General features: G+C 45.6%; 1 protein-coding gene across 3 annotated transcripts; it reads right to left on the reverse strand.

Moving 5' to 3' along the window:
* Positions 1-1341: 1341 nt before the first annotated feature.
* LOC108920762 (acyl-coenzyme A thioesterase 4-like) lies at positions 1342-18862 on the reverse strand. 3 transcript variants are annotated; one of them, XM_029247352.1, is made up of 11 exons: positions 18509-18862; positions 14779-14971; positions 13192-13291; positions 12800-12990; positions 12559-12719; positions 11892-12011; positions 4676-4758; positions 4392-4485; positions 4219-4299; positions 2408-2546; positions 1342-1616 (listed from the first exon to the last, which is right to left on the reverse strand). In XM_029247352.1, exons 2-11 carry the CDS (start codon positions 14966-14968, stop codon positions 1486-1488), a joined length of 1290 nt encoding a protein of 429 aa, XP_029103185.1. In that variant the 5' UTR covers positions 14969-14971; positions 18509-18862; the 3' UTR covers positions 1342-1485. The 3 variants fall into 3 exon arrangements, with proteins under 3 accessions (XP_029103185.1, XP_029103184.1, XP_029103183.1); XM_029247351.1 differs by having other exon boundaries at positions 18504-18862; XM_029247350.1 differs by lacking the exon at positions 18509-18862 and adding an exon at positions 16992-17608.
* Positions 18863-21652: the final 2790 nt, after the last annotated feature.

A 21652-nucleotide genomic window follows, 5' to 3' on the forward strand; every position in this document is an offset into this window, starting at 1 on the left:
TGACCCTCGCCTGTCCCTCGACTACTCCCTTTGGATTGCGCTTGTCTGCTACAATAAACTTCTCTTTGAAGAACTGTGCACTTGAGTCCGTCCTCTCGGAACGCGAAACCATGACACCCATAGTGAATTCCGATAGTGAACTGACTAATGTCACAAGTGTGCGACGTTTTTCAGCTTGATATTGATCACAGGCACCCAAAGAAAATCCTTACAGCCATGGGGAGAACATATAAAGTCCACACAGACTGAGCTGACTTCAAACAGCTTGAACAATTCAGGCACTGTGAAGGAGCAGCACCAAATGCTGTCCCACCTTGCTACCCCCCACATGTATAATGTGATTGAAAACATAAAGAAATTTTAATTTGCACTTTGCACCATTACATAGTACATGTAAAATGAAGAAATATTCTATGTGGCGTGACTTTCATGTACAAGTAGGTGAACACAATGACTAATTATGATTTTACATTTTGTCATCAATATTAAACGTTTGTTAGTTTGCTGTGTACATGAATTGAGTAACTATCTCAAAGAGCTGTTCATTGTGCAATGAAGACGTTTTGTAGCTGAGACATACAAGATCGAAACTGTATAGCCGTGACAAACTGTATAGACATCACAGAATTGAAAGTTACTGAAAGATAAACAAGCCACTCTGTAAGCAGTTAAACAACTAACAAATTTCACCAAGAAACAAACGAAACCAGTAAGTAATATTTTCCTCTCAGTTTTTAGGTAATATGACAAATGATAAATTTATCATATGATCAAAGACAGATCTTCAGCAACATAGGACAAGCTTTAAGCTGTAAAACTGGCTTCATGTAGCCAGATTTTAACATGCGTATCATTGATGTTCGTCAAATCCACTGGTATGGGTGTGTACGTGGGGCAGTAAGCCAGAAGATAAGTGAAATAGGTGACATAAATGATCAGTTATTCAATTCTTCCCCCAACAGGAACTTTGGTATATACATCGTTGACCTTTATGGGACCAACTTATGGATCTACCTCACAGAAGTAATCTCTGATATGCAAACCACATAATTTGATTTGTAATGTACCTTGGAGGGTTTTCTTTGAGTCATAATACATCACACTTGGTAATAATTGATTTTACACAGTTTATCAGTTGTTCGATACTGATTTGTTTTACCAAACTGAAGGATTGTACTGGAAAAGAGTGATTCAAGAAAGAAATGATGATGGCATAGTAATTAGAGCTAATACATTTAGGCTCAAAGCTCACAGATTCAAATCCCACCTCCACCTGTAATACCCTTGAGCAAGGTATTTACTTTAAAAATACTCCAGTAAATTTGTATAAATGGGAAATTAGTTGTAGAGAGCTTAACACTATAAGCTGTCCTGAAGAAAGGTGTCAGCAAAATGAATTAATGTAAGAAAGCATGCCAATTTGTGTTGCAACAGTGTCATGTTCATATAGAGCCTTTTGCAGTGTTTCACTGTTCTCGTGTGACCTTATAACCTGGACAATGGCGCAGAATCCTTGCCGTAATACAGATGCTGCTGTAGGAACTCCAGAATTTTCCTCCATGACTGCTCCTGAGCATCAGCATGTGGTTTAGACTGGCCGCCCCACAGCATCATCACTGCATGTCGATCAAAATTTACTTTAGTCTCTTTAAACAGACATCATAGTTTGCCATCACCTCCTTATTAACATTAAAGATTTCTGTCGCTACTCATATTGACTGTACTACTTACATACTATGTGGATTCATGAAGCAAACTATGTATAGATATCTAACATACCATTAGCTTAACAGGGTAATGCTACACATTGTGACAAAAACAGACTGTGTTCCTATTAATTAATTAGATACAGTACTGTGCAGAAGTTTTAGGCACTTGGTTGGGGAAAAAGCTGTAAAGTGAGAATGCTTCCAAAAACAATGCTCTTAATAAACTTCCTACAAAGCTTAGTAACCATCCATCATCAACAAACGCTCGTCTTGAGCAGGGTCGTGGCGGGCTTGGCCAGCTCCCGCTCTCTGGTGGGTCTGGGGGTTGAGTCCCGCTTGGGGTGCCTTGCGATGGACTGGCGTCCCGTCCTGGGTGTGCCCCTTCCCCTCCAGCCGTGCGCCCCGTGTTGCTGGGTTAGCCTCCAGATCGCTGCAACCCCCACTTAGGATAAGCAGTTTCAATCTGTGTGTGTGTGTGTGTGTGCGTACTTTATTCTTTAACGACATACAAAACCCTTACTGTAATACTCTTAACTTTTTGCAAAAGGAATGCTTGGAAATCTAAAATATGCTCTTTCCCATTGACACTAATGCAGACAAAATTAAATAACCATCTAAAACAAATTTTTGTGAAACCTCTAAGTTCCTAAAAATTTTGCACAGTACTGTATCTGTTATTAGTTAACATTAACATTTACTGTATAGGCTGCTGTCCAAGAATAAGATGCTGGCACGACAATGTGGAGAGTAGGGTGGCTCAATCAGATGGCCAGTTTCGGGGTAGGAAAGTACAGTCAACAAATGACTGTTCCCAGCTTTCTCCATCATCATGTGCATCTGCAAGATGAGGGCCAGAGTTAAGCATCCCTTCACTTCTACATAGACATTATACTGTCAGAAAATTCTATACTGTATACATTGCCAGAAGAAAGAAATTGGCTCCTTTGTGATTTCTTGCATTATTAAAAAGTTTTGACATGGAATGTTTTCAGGTCAGGGGTGTGGTGGTGCGGTGGGTTGGACCACGGTCCTGCTCTTTGGTGGGTCTGGGGTTCGAGTCCCGCTTGGGGTGCCTTGCGGTGGACTGGTGTCCTGTCCTGGGTGTGTCCCCTCCGGCCTTTGCCCTGTGTTGCCGGGTAGGCTCTGGTTCTCCGTGACCCCGTATGGGACAAGCGGTTCTGAAAGTGTGTGTGTGTGTTTTCAGGTCTTCAGCTATCATTTAATATTAGATAAAGGGCACTTGACTGAACAAATAAGTATTGTTGAAAACCTGTGTGTGTGTGTGCTTGTCTGTGTGAAATTACTGTTTATATTACATTTATTCACTTAGTAGATGCTTTTGTCCAAAGCAACTTACAACAGGTACTATGTAGTGTTACTAGCCCACACACCTTATTCACCAAGGTGACTACATTGCTAGATACACTACTTACAAGGGGTTACTCATCCATGCATTAGTGAAACACACTCACTCCGTGACACTCACACACACTACGGGGGAACCTGAACAGCATGTCTTTGGACTGTGGGAGGAAACCAGAGCACCCAGAGTAAACCCACACAAACACAGACACAGGCAGAACATGCAAACTCCTTACAGACTGAGCAGGGATCAAACCCACATCCACCCAGGCGCTGTGAGACAGCAGCGCTACTCGCTGTGCCACCATGCCACCCCCCTGTTTACGGATAAACTTGTTTAACTTGATGAAGAAAATCCAGCAACAACTGGCATTGTATGGAGAAAGTAATTGCCCTTTAGTTAAATCAACCCAGTTAAGTGATAACTAGTCAGGTGACTTAAAACAGCCAAGCTTAAATTCAACCAGCCCTGCTCATGTCATGCCCATGGCTTCCACACTTGCCACTGATCAGAGGGATGGGTATAAAGGCACAATGCCGGCATACCTACTCGTGGCACCTTGTCCAGAGCAACTGTGTTGCCATTGTATCTATGGACAAGTGGCAGCCTTCCTACTGCTCCCTCATTCCTGTCTCTGTGATCCTGACCCTTGCTATTCTTCCTCAACCTTGTCTCGCCCATCAGAACCACGTCTTTCCCCATTTGGTTTGCTCCAAATAAATGCATCCGCATTTGGGTTCCCCGCAACACTGCCTCACCTGAATTGCTCCAGAAAAATTGCTAAGCTGTCTAAATGGGTAAATAATTGTAAGTAGCTTAACATTGCAAGTTTCTTTGGAGAAAAGCATCAACTAAGTGAATAAATAAATGAAACTCCTCTACAGTTGTGTAAAAGAACTGACACTGAATTATAGGAAACATTTGGTAGCAGTCATGGCAGCCAGTTAAGTAGAAGGGAAGATGTACTTTTCCACGCAGTTCTAATTTGTGTTGAATAACTTTCTTCATTAAATACAAATAACCAAAAGACTGTTGTACTGCTACACTATCGGCTGCTTCTATTAGAGTAATGATGAAAGCCCATCACTGAATGTTTGAGGTTACTAGTATACAGGTGCCAGAGAACTGACACTGTGTCGTACTCACATCTTCAGCAGATTCTGCTGCCGGCAAGCCCTGATCATCTAGCCCATTAACAAGTAGCAATGGGCACTTTATCTTCCTCACCTATAAAACAAATTAAACAACTGAGCATGATGAAATCCAATTAAAAGAATATGAAAAAGTCAAGGAACAGTGGTGACGTCGAAACCACTTACATCTAATTTTGTGTCAAGATCCGATGATATTGGTAAAAGAGTGTCTTTCCAGATTACACAATTCTCTTTGTCAATATGCATTTTGGACATGTTTCTGAAAAGCACAGTAAAGATGCATTTCAAAACAAGCTGTTATTTATTAATCAGTAAATTAGGTCATGTCAGTCTGAAACGGATTTTTTTCTCACCGCTCTATATTGCAAAGACCGTGGTTTTATGGGAACCCTTAAACTGGGATACACATACAGAAGAATACAAATGACATACAGCAAGACAGGACTCACTGTTTAAAGAACTCCCAAGGAGGTGCGAATGCTGTCTTCGTAGATTTGACATGGCTTCCACCGATACACACGCAACACCTGGGCTGGGTTTGGAAAAAATAATCAGTTTGCTTGGTACTTCACTTATGAATGATCAAAAACAATTTTTCAGTTTACACTGCACCTTCAAATTATAGACACAATTGGTACTGGAAGCCTGGTTGCAACCCTATTTGTTCATAAATCCAACTCTCAAGTCACACTTGAGGAAAATTTAATAATACAGACGCTCCTTATTTTATTCACAGGCTAACCTCTGCAAATACCTTAGATTGTGCTACAATGAATTAAAAAAAAAAATGCTGTCATTTGTAGGGATGTTGTGAGTTCTACAGCCTATCTTGATGTGACCAGCAGAATTACTTGAGGTCAAGGTGACTGTTGTGTTTACTCAATAAACACATTGAGAATGATATTGTTAACTGGCATTTAGCCTTGTTTAATGTTCACGCTGGGTTTTCACAACCATGTGCTTTTTTAGTATCTCCGCTAAATCCGCTTCCTTGCTGCCTAGGTATCCTTCCTGTACCTACCGAACACCTCTGCCCTCTATAGGTAATAACAGAAAACACAACTGATCACCACAGTGACTGTAGAGATGAACAGAGAACATCTTAGTGCACATGAAAAAGAACTCCTCTGACTCACTGCTGTCACGTCCCATGGGGTCACTGCCCCTCCTGGTCAGAGGCGGCGCCACTCAATGCCGCTAGGTAACGCTTACGTATCACCTCACAGTCTCATAAGACACGGAGGTATAAAAGGAGCCAGCAGAACAGAACTAGCGGATTCTTAATCAGCGGTTGTATTGTGCTCTCTTGGCGATTCGTAGTCTCTTGTTCCCTCAGTCTGTTTTCTAGGTGTTCATGTTCCAGTCCCGAGTGCCCGTCCTGTCTGTTCCTGCCTCTTGTTCTCCAGTCCTGATCCAGAGTTCCAGTCCGGTATTTCGTCACGTCTCAGGGTTGCAGTCATACTCACAGAGTAGCGTTTCACTGTTCACCGCAGTTCAAACACCGTGTGTGTATCCTGGTCTCGTGTTTCCTGTTTCACTTCCACCGAGTGTCTTGCAGTACGCACACTGCACGTGAGGTCATTTTACGTTTCGTCCGTGTTCAGACGTAATAGCAACACGCGTCCGTGTCGGACTCCCGTTTGGACGCTACAACTGCCTTCTTGACATAAGCATTACAAATGTTACACACCAGACCTCCTTTTCCCAATCTTGGTCTGGTCCGTCCACAGTTGTCAATGGAAGCACCCACTCTCCCCATGAACCCCAGCATCGAGCAGTCTGCTGCCAACACGTCTCACAATGACAGAGCAAGCAGATTCAAACCATGGAATGAATCACTTTCAACGCAACATGACATGCACAAAAAAGGCAGCAAAGGACATCTGACTCAGGCAGAGAGAACATGTTGTTTCCAGCAGAACTTGTATTTTTACAACATTTATTTTTTCTCCAAAGCAACTTCCAGTGAAATTTATGTAGTGCTATTTGCCCACACACCTTATTTACCAAGGTGATTTGCAGTGCTAGATACACTACTTACAAACAGCCATGCATCCATTCATCAGTGCAGCACACTCTCTCTGTCACTCACACACTAGGGGTGAACCTGAACAGCATGTCTTTGGAATGAAACCCATGCAGACACTGGGAAAACATGCAGACTCCACACAGACTGAGCCGAGATCAAACTCACACCCTCTTGCACCACCCAGGCGCTGTGAGACAGCAGCAGAACTCGCTGTGCCACAGTGCCACCTACTTTTACTGCAAAGCTGCAGATCACATTCGGGTCTCTTGTCCTGCACGACCATCCTGTGGATCCAGTGGTGTGGCTCTAATGGTGAGCAATGTTTCTCACAGTGCTTCCCAGTTATTGTTGCCAACTAAGTTGTCATGGGGCATGTACACAAAGGGGGTTAAGGCCCTGGTGGACAGTTGTGCAGCAGAGAACTTCATTGATATAAAAATTGCTGAGACTTGGGGTTTGCCCTGTATTCTATGCTTGAAACTCTAAGCTATCAGCTGTATAGATGGAGGACTAATTGGGTTTGGGCTGGTTAACCACCATACAGAATCTGTCACCAGGGGCAGAAAAGATTTGGTTTTATTTAATCAAATTCCTCTTAAACCCCATTATCCTAAGATACACATGGGTAGTTACCCATGACCCTGTCTTTTCTTGGAGTGCCAGCGAGTTGCTCTCTTGGGGAAAGCAGTGTTCAGAAAACTGTTTTACTATTCCACGTGGCTCCGCATCCATTGAAAGCCATAAAGCAGATAAGCCCTTGCAGAGTCCTCTGGAATATTCAGACCTAGCAGATGTGTTTAACCATTGACGGCACTGTTACAAGGAGCTCCGGAAACCATTCAGGCCTTTAAGGACCCGTTGATGCGTTTTACCACTGCTCCAATTCTGAAACACCCTGATCCGAAGTTACTCTTTGTGGTTGAAGTCGATGCGTCAGAGGTTGGTTAGCAGCAGTGCTCTCACAGTGTCAGGGAAACCCCCTAAGCTATATCCATGTGCCTATCTTTTGCTGAAATCGTCTCCCACAGAATGAATTATGATGTTGGAAACAGGGAGCTCTTAGCAATAAAATTCGCCTAATAGTATTGGAGGCATTGGTTAAAGGGTGCCACTCACCCATTCTTAGTTCTGACAGACCTTCGGAACCTGGAGTATCTACAAACAGCAAAGAGGCTCAATTCCAGACAGGCACAGTGGACCAGATTTAGCTTTACAAGTGACTTATCGCTCAGGCTCCAAGAATGGCAAAGCTGATGCTCTCTCCAGGTCATTTGAGGTTATGCCCAGACTCATGTCACCAGATACCATCCTGCCACCTGTGCAATTCATAGCTCCAATCCGGTGGGCTCTGTAGGATGGCATCAGAGCAGCTCAAATCCAGGAACCTGGTTCCATGGAGCAGCCACAAGAAAAGGAGTATGTCCCTTCTGCTGTCAGGTCCAAGCTTTTACACTGGGCCCATGATTTTCCTGGCACATGGCAGCCAAGGATTAACCAAACATTCAAACTTGTCTCTGGACACTTCTGGTGGCATCCATAAAACACGACCCAAGAGACTTTGTCCTTGCTTGTACCACTTGTGCCCAGGCTAAGGTTCCACAACAGCTACCAGCAGGGCTCCTTGAACTGCTATCAGTCCCTAACCGGCCATGGTCCAATATAGCAGTAGTTTTCACTATGGTCCTACATAGGTCAGATGGGAACACCACAATACTGGTGGTTATGGACCACTTTTTTAAAGCCTGTTACCTGATCCCATGGAAAGGTCTGCTCACAGCATGAAAGCTCAAATTTTTTGTTTCAGCATGCCTTCTGGTCCCTTCCTGGATCAGGGCCTTGGCGTGGCGGAAGGGTTGCGTGATCTAGGGATCTCCAGAGCTATATCGTCAGGAGCAATATGCTCCTGGTAGGGTCTCCTGCAAGGTCCAACATGTTGGTCGGGTGCAATGCTTTTCAGGCAGCAGGAGCAGGCAGGGTGGCGCTTGGTGTTGCGGCCCCTCAGGACAGAAACTGGCTCTTGGCACGTGGAATGTAATCTCAATGTGGGGGAGGAGCCGGAACTAGTGCGGGAGGTTGAGAGATACCAACTAGATATAGTTGGGCTCACCTCCACTCACAGTGTTGGCTCTGGAACCAAACTCCTCGATAGGTGGTGTTCTCTCTGCTACTCAGGAGTTGCACAGGGTGAGAGGCACCGGGTGGGTGTGGGGATTTTCACAAGCCCCTGGCTGGCTGCCATACAGTTGAAGTTTATCGCGGTGGATGACAGGGTCACTTCAATGCGACTTAAGGTTGAAGGGAGGAAAACTTTGGCTGTTGTGTGTGCTTATGCACCAAACAGCAGTTCAGAGTATCTGACCTCCTTAGAGAGGATGAGTGGGGTTCTGGAGAGGGCCCCACCTACAGACTATATAATCCTGCTTGGGGGACTTCAACGCTCACATTGGCAATGACTGGGAAATCTGGAGGGGGTGAATGGCTTGCCTGATATAAACCCGAATGGTGAAATGTTATTTGACTTCTGTGCTAGTCATGGTTTGTCCCAAATAAACATCATGTTTGAACGCAAGTATGCTCATAAGCGTACTTGGCACCAGAGCTCCTTAGGCCAAAGGTCAGTTATCAGCTTTGTAATTGTTTCAACTGACTTGAGACCACGTGTTCTGGAGACTCGGGTGAAAAGAGGTGCCGAGCTGTCAACTGATCACCATCTGGTGGTGAGTTGGATCAGATAGCGGGAAAACTGATAGACAGACTCGGTAGACCTAAGCATTTAGTGAGGGTGTGCTGGGAATGACTGTCAGAGGACCCTGTCCGGAATGATTTTAACTCACACCTCCGGAAGAGCTTCTCCCATGTCCTGGAGGAAGTAGGGGACATGGAGTCTGAATGGAACTGTTCAAAACCTCCATTGTGGAAGCAGCCAGGCACAGCTGTGGCCAAAACCTTGTTGGTGCCAGTCATGGCGGCAGCCCAGGAACCCGTTAGTGGACACCGGTGGTGAGGGAATCCGTCAAGCTGAAGAAGAAGGCCTTTAGGGCCTGGTTGGCTCTGGGGACTCCTGACTCAGCAGACAGGTGCCAGCAGGCAAAAAAGGTGGCAGCGGCTGCGGTTGCAGAAGCAAAATCCAGAGCATGGGAGGACTTTGGAGAGGCTATGGAAAATGACTCTCGGTCAGCCTCAAAGAGGTTCTGGAGAACCATCCAGTGGCTCAGGAGGGGCCGGAGGAGCTTCACTGAAGCTGTGCTCAGCAAGAGTGGAGAAACTCTGACCTCTAATGAGGACATTGTCAGGAGGTGGAAGGAGCACTTTGAGGAACTCTAAAACCTGAGAGATATGCCTCCCTTGCAGGAGTCAGGGCCAGAGGCTTCTGGGCTATCAGAGTCCATTTCCCTGGTGGAAGTCACTGAGGTAGTTGGAAAGCTCCACAATGGCAAAGCACCGGGGTTGAATGAGATTTGCCGGGAAGTGCTTATGGCCCTGGATGTTGTACAGCTGTCGTGGTTGACACTCCTCTGCAATGTTGCATGGATCTTGGGGACAGTGCCTTTGGATTGGCAAACTGGGGTGGTGGTCCCTATCTTTAAGAAAAGGGAGGACTGGAGAGTGTGTGCCAACTATCGGGGTATCACATTTCTCAGCTTCCCTGGGAAAGTCTATGCCAGGATGCTGGAAAGGAGGCTCCGGCCAATATTTGAACCTTGGGTTGAAGAGGAACAATGCGGATTCAGTCCTGGCCCGGGAACAGTGGACCAGCTTTTTACCCTCTCACAGATAATTGAGGGGGCATGGGAATTCGCTAATCCAGTCTACATGTGTTTAGTAGACTTGGAGAAGGCCTATGACCATGTTTCTCGAGAAATTCTGTGCGAGGCGCTTAGGGAGTATGGGGTGCCGGGGCCACTACTGCGGACCATTCGGTCTCTGTACACATGGAGCGAGAGGTGTGTCCGCATACTCTGCATTAAGTCAAGCCCATTCAATGTGGGTTTTGGACTCCACTAAGGTTGTGCCTTGTCTCCACTCTCGTTTGTGGTTTTTTTATGAACAGGATATCAAAGCATAGTCAAGGTCAGGAGGGCATTCTGTGTTGGAGTCGGAAGGTGATGTCTACTTTTTGCTAATGATGTTGTCCTTTTGGCAGCGTTACATGGTTGCCTCCAACATGCCCTGGAACGGTTTGCAGCCGAGTGTGAAGCGATTGGGATGAGGATCAGAACCTCAAAGTCTGAGTCCATGGTTCTCTCACGAAAGAGGATGGCATGCCCCCTCCAGGTAAGGGGAGAGAATTTGCCCCAGGTGGAGGAGTTTAAGTATCTTGGTGCGGTCGCTATACCGGACTATAGTGGTGAAGAGGGAGCTGAGCCATAAGGCAAAGCTCTCTATTTACAGGTTGGTCTGCATCCTTACCCTCACCTATGATCATGAACTCTGGGTAATATACGAATGAATAAGATTGAAGATACAAGCGGCTGAAATTAGTTTTCTCCCCAGGGTGTTGGGACTCACTCTCCGTGACAGGGTGAGGAGTTTGGACATCCGGGAGGAACTCAGAGTAGAGCCGCTCCTCTTCCACATTGAGAGGAGCCAGGTGAGGTGGTTTGGGCATCTGATAAGGATGCCCCCTGGGCGCCTCCCTTTAGAGGTATACCAGGCAAGGCCAACTGGGATGAGACCTCAAGGTTGGCCCAAGACCTGCTTGAGGGATTATATCTCACAGTCGGCTTGGGAACAGCTGGGGATCCCTGGGCTGAGCTGGAGGAAGTTTCAAGGGACAGGGACAGCTGGGCCTCTCAGCTCTCCCTGTTGCCATCGCTATCGTGGAAAGACAATCGGGCAAGAAAATGGATGGATGGATGGATGGATGGATGGATGGATGGATGGATGGATGGACAGATGCCTTCCGGCTGTACGGTATACCAGACAATTTTGTATTAGACAGGGGACCACAGTTCACCTCCAGGGTCTGGAAGGCCTTCTTTTCCCATTTAGAGGTGTCAGTCAGCCTTTCTTCTGGATATCTAACGCAGTCCAACGGGCAAATGTAGCGTCTCAATCAGGAGATAGGGCGTTACCTGTGGAGCTACTGCTACGAGCACCAGACTATTTGGAGCAGATTCCTCCTTTGGGCAGAGTATCCCACAAACTCTTTGGTCCACTCGTCAACTAACGTGAGACATTTCTAGTACATTTTAAGTAATCAGCCCCCATTGTTCCTGAGGACTGCAGAAACCAGTGAGGAAGACTGGTACAGGAGGAGTGAATCGGTGTAGGAGTCTGCGCATGTATGACTCCAGGAAGCGGTGTCTTCACAAAAGAAGAAGGCTGACAGAAGGCGCAGGACGGTGTTGTACCAAGCAGGGCAAAGAGAGTGGCTGCCTACACGAGACATCACGCTGCGCCTTCCGTCAAGGAAATTAGCTCCCCAGTTACTAGAAGTCATTTTACATTAAAAGTCTATGAAAACAGTACAAATTCACAGACATTAAAAGAGGTAATCAGTTATGCTGAGTAAATACTGATTAATCACTGGAATGCTAGGTCATGTTCTGAAACTACAGCTAACTGAGCTGGTAAAGATTAATAAAGGACAGAATAAAGAAGAGCTGTGCTAACTCACCTGTGCAGGGACTTACCTTTGCAACCTCAGAGTGCACAGCCATGTATAAGGAAATATAGCAGCCATAAGATAAGCCAAGCAATGCCACACATTCACTGGCTACCAGGGGGTGCTCTTGCAAAATTCTGAAGGCTTTCTGACAATAAATACACAAAAGCAACAGAATTATCCTCATTTGTATTGCAAACCAAATTTCATATCTATAAATGCTAATTTTCTAATAAGAAACCTGACTTTATATGGGTCTCAGATGAAATCAAACACTACATTACTATTATTCAAGACATTATTAATAAAATAGCGATTAAAACTATTATTTTTTGTAAATTTTCATCTAACTTTGTCTTTTTATATCTTTTTATTGTCCTTCTCTTTGTTGCTGTCTTTTTTTCTGCTGTGTTGTGTTAGTAATGAAAAAAAGATTTAGCCTCCAATTAACCGAAAATAAAAGTAAATATTTATTACATTGTTCTGCAGAACATGTATACACTACATTATACAAATTATTTTAAGAAACTACATTGACAAAATTGAGCAGAGCATCATACACTTTTCCGGATCAAGGTGAACGGCCACAGTAGAGAATTTGTAACATTTTCACGGAAGGATAAAATTTACGAGACTAACATGAAAGTAAGCAGGTTTTTGTGTTTCACGCCAATCGAGACACATGAAAATTTTACCTCAAAATAGAGCAAATGAATATCAGCCTTTACTGTTTCAGCAGAATGATACTCCAGTGTCATGGAGACGAAGCCATGGGATGCCAAGATGGCAGAGCGATATTCCACCATCCCTCCACCAGCTCCCCCTATTTCCAGAATTGCTGAAAAAGGTCCAGGACCTCAAAGAGGACAACATGTTTTTGTGTGAAGACCTGATCTTGAACCAGCACTTACTCTGCTGCACAAATACCTGAGTTACCTGGAGGAAGGAAGAGGGTCCCACGGACCAGGGGATCTGTGACATCGACTCTCTGGACACCTGGGGCCATGTACCAGCGTTCAACTGGGGAACAAGCTAAGGCCACCTGCTCCCTGAACCCCTGGTTGAGGTGACCCATGTAAACAAAGATCTGGACCACAACTGGAGTCTGAACATTCTTCTTTCTCAACCTGGATAGGGGTTAATACAAAAAACAGAACACGAGTTAGAACCAGGGTGGCACTGTGGTTAGCGTCAGTGCCTCACACCACCTGGGCTTTGTGACTAGTTGTAGGTTTTACAACTGTGCTGTTTCTGTAGGTTGTGCTTCCAAGATAGGCGGTTACTGACATTAAGTATTGATGCAAGATGAAAGTAATAATAATGTCTACCTGAGTCCTGGTTTGCTCCCTGGTACTGGTCTCATGCTCCAGAGTAAACCCATGGGTTCAATGCCCTCATAAGTACCTCCTACACTGGCATCGTCTGTGCCTTTAAACAAATGAAACACATTAGCTATTAAAGCCCTGCCGTCATTGCTGTTACACAAGGTTGCCTGATTTAATCCTGAGTTCTTTTATAGGAGAAGGGCAAATTTGTGTGTAACTGCATTGTATTACGTAAGCACACTGCTGCCGTGTGTAACATTAGACTTACAGATTCTCAAAGATATGAGTACTGCCCCCTTTATTTGTTCAGATTTAAGGGCATGTTCTTCCCTGTTCTACTTTCTAAAATTTCCATCTGTTGCAGAGCTAAAGAAACCTGCATTTTCACATCCAGGCATCAGCTGGCAAAATAATGTGCTCAGAACAGAAACAGTATAGTGCAGGATCGCTGTCATTCAACTCGCACGCATGATGATTACTACTTGTATCTGGTGTTCCTGAGTGCTGTAGAGATCAATGCCAAGACGAAGAATGCTATTCATGTTTATGGGATAAAACAGTCAACTGCCAGTTTTTAATTTTTTTCAGTTTGTAAAAATTTTGAAAATGAAAAGTCTTGTAAATAAGCTTATTTTGTTACAGGTATAGCCAAGATTTTTACAGAATTTAACATGTGAGTAACTCAAGGCATGTGCTTTATTATGCTTTTATTGATTTGCAGATGAAAAGTTGAAAGTGGCCCGAAGCTGACAAAAGCCATATGTATACAAAATATTTTGATCAACGGCACTGGATGGGAGGCTATGGAGATAACATGTTTTTAGTTTTATATAATTTTTAAACAAGTTGTTTTTTTGAAAATCGGAATAATAAGCGATACACTGCAATGCAGTGGCATCACATCCGTGGTGTACTCAGCTTGCTGCTATGGGCTGCTGGAAGAGGCCAGGGACACCATAACCCTGTATTAGATAAGTGGTATTTAATCATGGATGGACAGCTGAAAGTGTCAGAGTATTTTTTCTTTTATTTTTTTTTCGCTTTGTCTGAAATTGAGAACTGAACCCTGGGGTATCCAGCCCTTGGCTTGCCACCTCATGTAATGTAGGCTGCAAGAACATGTGTAAACTATGAATATACTGTATGCTACAGCTGGCATAAATACCATAAATTCTGCTGAATCACTTGGTAATATGGATATAGTGAGAATCATAATGAGAGGGACAAATGTGTTCAGCTTGTTTAGGATTGCAACTTTAGAGTCAGAAGTTACTTTGGCATTACCAAATCGAGTACATAATCGAGTTATGAAGAAACTTCGGATCCTACGTTTATGTGTTAGTTGAGGATTTAGTATACCTGAAGGACAAGAAATTCTTCGGGAATAGCAATTTAACACTTTTTAGTTTGGAACATCTCTAGCAGAAATTTTACTAAATGTTACTAAGCAGCATTTCAGTTGTAACCTATGAAATTATGTGTTTACAATTTGCAACTGGCATTTAGAATGATATCCTGAAGCTTGACCAGTCAACAAATACTGATCAGTTTCAGTACCGGATGTCAAAATGTACAAACACAATATCAAACCTGAGACTGCTCCTTGTGGGTCGCTGACATAGTGTCCAAATGCCTCCCAGAAATTCCCGTTTTCACACTCATGTAGGGAATAAAGAGTAACCTCTTGTTTAGGCGGTAAATGTTTTACAGTAATTACAAACTTTTCATCAACAAGTCCTCTGGATGGCTGGACTGTGAGCAGTGGACAAGTTCTAGACATGACCTGTTAAATAAAAAGAAAAATTAGAAGGAAAGTGATCAGCTCATTAATTTACTACCTGTTTTCTGCCATGACACCATTAAACACACATTGCTCTTAAATAGTAGAGTCCATGTCTACCGTGGCACGGTAAATATCACTATCTTTGAGGTAGCCATGTCCTGTATTCTGAAGGAGGATGATAATCTTACAGACAGGTGGATGCGAGAGTAACTTGGTCTAAAATTGCTTTAAATATATAGCTGCTTGAAAGTATGTGAACCCATCGTGTCCCTTACAAAACGGTTATTTAATGAGAAGCAGTCTTTCTCATCTGACATAATAGGTGAGTCATTAGCAGTTCCTTTAATACAATCCCTGGAGAAGTACTGACTCTTTTAAAGAACTGCAGTTGTAGTCCATTCAAGCTCCGTGAAGCTGTGAAAATTAGAATTAGTTTTGAGATATTAACAACTATTTTCCCAGACTGTTGACACTTGTGTGGACAGAGACCAACAGGGTTACAGAACAGTTAAATAGCGGTTAAAGAATGGTTACAGTGTGATTACAATACGGTTAAAGAGCGGCTACATTGTAGTTACATAAGGATTAAAGAGTGGTTACACTGTGGTTGCAAAATGGTTAAATAGTTACACATATACACACACACACAGTCTGAAACTGTTTGTTCCAATTGAGATCGCGGCGAACTGGAGCAGAGCCCGACAACACAGGGCACAAGGCCGTAGGGGGAAGGGACACACTCAGGACAGGACACTAGTTCATCGCACGGCACTCCAAGCAGGACTTGAACCCCAGAGCCACCAGAGAGCACCACTGTGCCCCCTACATTGTAGTTACAGAATGGTTAAAGAGTGGTTACATTGTGGTTGCAAAACGGTTGAAGAGCGGCTACATTGTGGTTAGAGAACGGATCAGTAGCGGTTACATTGTAGATACAGAGCTGTTAAACAGTGGTTATACCGTAGTTACACAATGGTTAAATAGTGGTTAAATTGTAGTAACAAAATGGTTAAATAGCAGTTACAGAGTGGTTAAAAACCTGTTACACTGTAGTTACAGAATGGTTAAATTTCAGTGTTTATGTCTAAAAGAGACTGTTTCAATCGGAACAGTTTAGCAGTATTACCACAACTAAACTATTCATCTGTTTTTATTGTCTGTTATTTATTTTATAAAAATTGTTCTCTTCTGAAGAGCCTTGTTTGAACATTTGACCTTTTTAGGTCACCGATTAAACTCGCTTAGGTAAAAGAAAAACGAATTTTTGCTTTTTAAATTTTTATATATAATTAATTTTGTGTTCAGTGACAGCTGGTAGCGTAGTGGTTAGGGTTACTGTCTTTGGATCTAAAGATCGATTTGGCTGTAGTACTCTTGAGCAAGGTACTTACTCTGAAATTGCTCCAATAAAACACATTATTCATCTGTATAAATGGGTAAATAATTGTACTTTTAACATTCAAAGTCATTCTGACTGAGTGAATTTAAATGAGTAAATTTAAACATTAAGGGATATGGGTGTCTCTCCAGTGAGGTCAAATTCCCCTCCACACAACACAGTTATATTTCACTGCATGTTATCGACATTATCTTTAAGTTGGCTGACTTACACTGCTAGATACACTATTTACAATGAGGCACTCATCAATACACACTTTCTCCCCGTCACTCACGCACTATGGCCGCTTTTGGAAGTCACCAGTCCACCTGAACACCATGTCTTTGGACTGTGGGAATAAACCGGAGCACCTGGAGGAGGCCCACGCAGACACTGGGAGAACATGCAAACTCCACAGAGAATGAGGGAGAATAGAAACCACATCCTCCAGCACTACTACCTCGCGTCACTCATTTTTCGCCTTTCGTGCTCAGTTTCGATTAGATAAACATTCCTGGCAAGTGTGGTGTGGTAAAAATACTACTCTAAGTACTCTAACCACGTGTTCTCGCCTTCTTCTTAAGATGATTTCGACGTACCTACATTGACAGCACAGCTTACACTTGGATTCAAATACTTAACTGCTTTTTTGTCCTCGTGTCACAAATGGAGACTCCTCCACAGACTGTTTTCCCACACGACGACAGCGGAGTATTGACCGTCTATCTGTCTCTTTCTTTGAGGCGATTGCAACACACGGGTTGAACTGTACCGTGGGGCGGTCAGTACAGCAGAAAACCATCACAAAACCTTAATTACACTGTGGTGGGCAGCCCTCTGTGTTTGGAGGGAGGGAAGTAGGATGCAGAGGCAGTGTTCATTGCAAACATTGCATTACAACACCGGCACACAGAGAAATAATGCTCTCGGTCCGAGGACCCCTTTTCCTCAACGATCTGCATCCCAAGCCAACCTTCCCAGCTTGCTTAGTGCCCCCCACAGGCTTTCTCTTCCTCCCACTCCCGAACATGTTCACCCCTTTATTTAGCCCGTAAGTGTTTGACCATCCTAACGCCGGCCATGCTGCCGGTGACCATTTCCTGCACATACGACAGTGAACCTGGACCGTGGCCGAGTACGCTGGAGTTCTGGACCCTGGCAGAGTAGAGTGGGTGGAACACTACTGACATATACATAACTGATGAGGAACAGTCTCAGAGTCGTTTTGAGTGATTTTTAACGTTGATCTCTCTCTCTCTCTCTCTCTCTCTTACACACACACACACACACACACACACACACACACACACACACACACACACACACACACAGTCTGAAACCGCTCATCCCAAGCATGGTCGCGGTGAACTGGAGCCTAACCCAGCAACACAGGGACCAAGGCTGGGGGAGAGTGGACACACCCAGGATGGGATACCAGTCCGTCGCAAGGCACCCCAAGCAGGACTTGAACCCCAGACCCACCAGAGAGCAGGCACAGGCCAAACCCGCTGCATCACCACGCCCTCTAGCTAGCCTAATGAACAGACACAAATTCAAAAAAGTTAAATTTGCATCAATGAAAAGCACATGCTTTGATAAGCTTAACATCCTTAAGCACAGCAACTGATTGGAAGTAGACTGCATTTCACAATTTTTTATGAACAGCGCAAACAAAAGTGCAATATTCTGACCGGTAAAAGTGCAAACAAAAAAAGCCCCTTCTCTTTCCTTCTCAGATCTTCCTTACTTCTCACATGACTTCTCAAAAAGGATTTAAGAGCAGTCAGTCCAGTTCTGCATGAGGCGAATGATTGGAGTAACGTAGCAACGCCCAACAATGACAGTCGGACTCACACACACAACACACAGCTCTGTTTCACATCCATTTTTTGCGATTTGTTTTCCTAATCTTTTAACACGTATGCAAACTGCGAAGTTTATGTATGCAATAAATATATGTAATAAATACTTTTAAATGTCTCGGTGTGGAAGGTTAGAATACGGGACAAACCGCGTTCCGTTTGGTTTTAATATGGAACGTAACTCTTATCCACAAGTATGGAACGATTCTGCACGGGATGGCTGGCAACCCTAGTCACCTCGGCTACGGTGCCCTGCCCGTCCGTCATCAAGGCATGCCGTTCAGCACATTACCTGACCTCTTCAGGAAATCGTCGCTCTCCGCAGGGCAACTTTTTCCAGCACTGCGCTCGGAGGTGGTTCGCTGCCTCCTTCTGCCACTTCTACCCTACTAGGCGCTCCGCCATCTCCACCACAGCGCGTGCTTCCCCAGGGTCCCTCTGGAGACTCGTTCTCCGCCACAGCTGCTCCGTGTTGACCCCCACTGTCACACGTACTTCTTTCAACAGGTGCTGTTTTTTTCATCCCACTGGCTTCTCATTTTTCGGTGTTCAACAGCTCCCGAATTCAGTCTCTTATCACCCTGCCCCATCCCACCTCAGACATCCAGTGGTGCGCACAGGCCTGGCTTCAGGTATGAGATGAAAAGTCGGCCGAGTGTTCTTCCTGGTGGGCCCGGGGGGGAGGGGCTGCTGGGGTGTGGGGGTGTTATCACTTGGAATATCACAAAATCTAAAAAGAAAATTTTTTTATTTGTTTCTTGTTGTTTTTGTTGTTTATTTTATTGTTTTTGTTTTTCATTTTTAATACATATATTTTTTCATTTATTTTGCATCTATTTAGTAACTTTAGATTTTATAAAAGGGGCAGGTCTTTACAGAGACTGGTCTTTATCTTTTTCCAACGTGTATTTAAACAACTTGGCAAAAAGCCCTGCAGCTATGCAATCCTCCTCATTGTCAAATGTTTCCCGATCCCCATGTAGTGGAAGGTCATTGACTGCTAAAAATTTCACAATACCTGCCATGCTTTTTTATTTAATAGCGATTCTTTTCTATCTGTTGGGGGCCGAGCAAACATGCTACGGTCTCCTCTGACACCTGTCAGCGGCAAAACTCTGTCTATGTTGTCGAGGCTTGTAAATGAGCCTGGCTACAAGCATGTTTTTGAAGACTGTGGTCACATTCTAATGCTGCTTTCCAGTTTTTAAAACCTGTTGAAACAAAAGTTCTTCGGTGGGCTCACCACCTGCCGGAGAAACCGTAAGGGGCCGGTGCATTGTTATTTGGGCGGTGGTCGGGGCCGAGTGCCCGGCCGACCCAAACCTCGGGCGCCAACTCTGGTTTCTGGGACTTGGAATGTCACCTCACTGGCGGGGAAGGAGCCTGAGCTGGTGCGGGAAGTTGAGAGATACCGTCTAGATATAGTCGGGCTCACTTCCACTCACAGCTTGGGTTCTGGAACCACTCTTCTCGATCGAGGGTGGACTCTCCACTATTCTGGCGTTGCCCAAGGTGAGAGGCGGCGGGCTGGTGTGGGCTTATTAATAGCCCCCCAGTTCAGCCGCCATGTGTTGGAGTCTACCCCGGTGAATGAGAGGGTCGTCTCCCTACGCCTTCGGGTCAGGGAACGGTCTCTCACTGTCGTTTGTGCTTATGCGCCTAGCGGCAGTGTAGAGTACCCGGCCTTTTTAGAGTCCCTGGGGGGTGTGCTGGAAAGCGCTCCCACTGGGGACTCTGTCGTTCTACTGGGGGACTTTAACGCCCACGTGGGCAGCGACAGTGATACCTGGAGGGGCGTGATTGGGAGGAACGGCCTCCCTGATCTGAACCCGAGCGGTGAGTTGTTATTGGATTTCTGTGCTAGTCGCGGTTTATCCATAACGAACACCATGTTCATGCATAAGGGTGTCCATCAGTGCACTTGGCACCAGGACACCCTAGGTCGGAGGTCGATGATCGACTTTGTAGTCGTTTCTTCTGACCTTCGGCCATATGTCTTGGACACTCGGGTGAAGAGAGGGGCTGAGCTGTCAACTGATCACCACCTGGTGGTGAGTTGGATTCGATGGCGGGGGAAAAAGCTGGACAGACCTGGCAGGCCCAAACGCATAGTGAGGGTCTGTTGGGAACGTTTGGCGGAGGCCCCTGTCAGAGAGGTCTTCAACTCCCACCTCCGACAGAGCTTCAACCAGGTCCCGAGGGAGGTGGGGGGACATTGAGTCTGAATGGACTACGTTCCGTGCCTCCATTGTCGGGGCGGCGGTTCGGAGCTGCGGCCATAAGGTCTCCGGCGCCTGTCGCGGCGGCAATCCCCGAACACAGTGGTGGACACCGGAAGTAAGGGATGCCGTCAAGCTGAAGAAGGAGTTCTATTGGGCCTGGCTGGCTCATGGGACTCCTGAAGCAGCTGACAGGTACCGACGGGCCAAACGGAGCGCGGCTCTGGCAGTCGCCGCGGCAAAAACTCGGGCTTGGGAGGAGTTCGGCGAGGCCATGGAGGAAGACTTTCGGTCGGCCTCAGAGAGATTCTGGCAAACCGTCCGGCGACTCAGAGGGGGGAAGCGGTGTTCCACGAACACTGTTAACAGTGGAAGTGGTGCGCTGCTGACCTCAGCTGAGGATGTTCTCGGGTGGTGGAAGGAGTACTTTGAGGATCTCCTCAATCCCTCCGACACGCCTTCCGTAGAGGAAGCTGAGGCTGGGGACTCGGAGGGGGACTCGTCCATTACCCTGGCTGAAGTTGCTGAGGTAGTCAAAAAACTCCTCGGTGGCAAGGCTCCGGGGGTGGATGAGATCCGCCCCGAGTTTCTCAAGTCTCTGGATGTTGTGGGGCTGTCTTGGCTGACACGCCTCTGCAGCATCGCGTGGAGTTCGGGAACGGTGCCTCTGGACTGGCAGACCGGGGTGGTGGTCCCTCTTTTTAAGAAGGGGGACCGGAGATTGTGTTCCAACTACAGGGGGATCACACTCCTTAGCCTCCCTGGGAAAGTCTATGCCAGGGTACTGGAAAGGAGAATCCGACCGATAGTCGAACCTCGGATTCAGGAGGAGCAATGCGGTTTTCGCCCTGGCCGTGGAACACTGGACCAGCTCTATACCCTCACTAGGGTGCTGGAGGGTTCGTGGGAGTTTGCCCAACCAGTCCATATGTGTTTTGTGGACCTGGAGAAGGCATTCGACCGTGTCCCTCGTGGCATCCTGTGGGGGGTACTTCGGGATTATGGGGTTCGGGGCTCGTTGCTACGGGCTGTTCGTTCCCTGTATGACCGGAGTAGGAGCTTGGTTCGCATTGCCGGCAGTAAGTCAGACCTGTTCCCGGTGCATGTTGGACTCCGCCAGGGCTGCCCTTTGTCACCGATTCTGTTCATTATCTTTATGGACAGAATTTCTAGGCGCAGTCAGGGAACGGAGGGTGTCTGTTTTGGTGGCCGCGAGATCTCG

The sequence above is a fragment of the Scleropages formosus genome, chromosome 21 (assembly GCF_900964775.1).
Source record: "Scleropages formosus chromosome 21, fSclFor1.1, whole genome shotgun sequence".
Lineage (NCBI taxonomy): Eukaryota > Metazoa > Chordata > Actinopteri > Osteoglossiformes > Osteoglossidae > Scleropages > Scleropages formosus.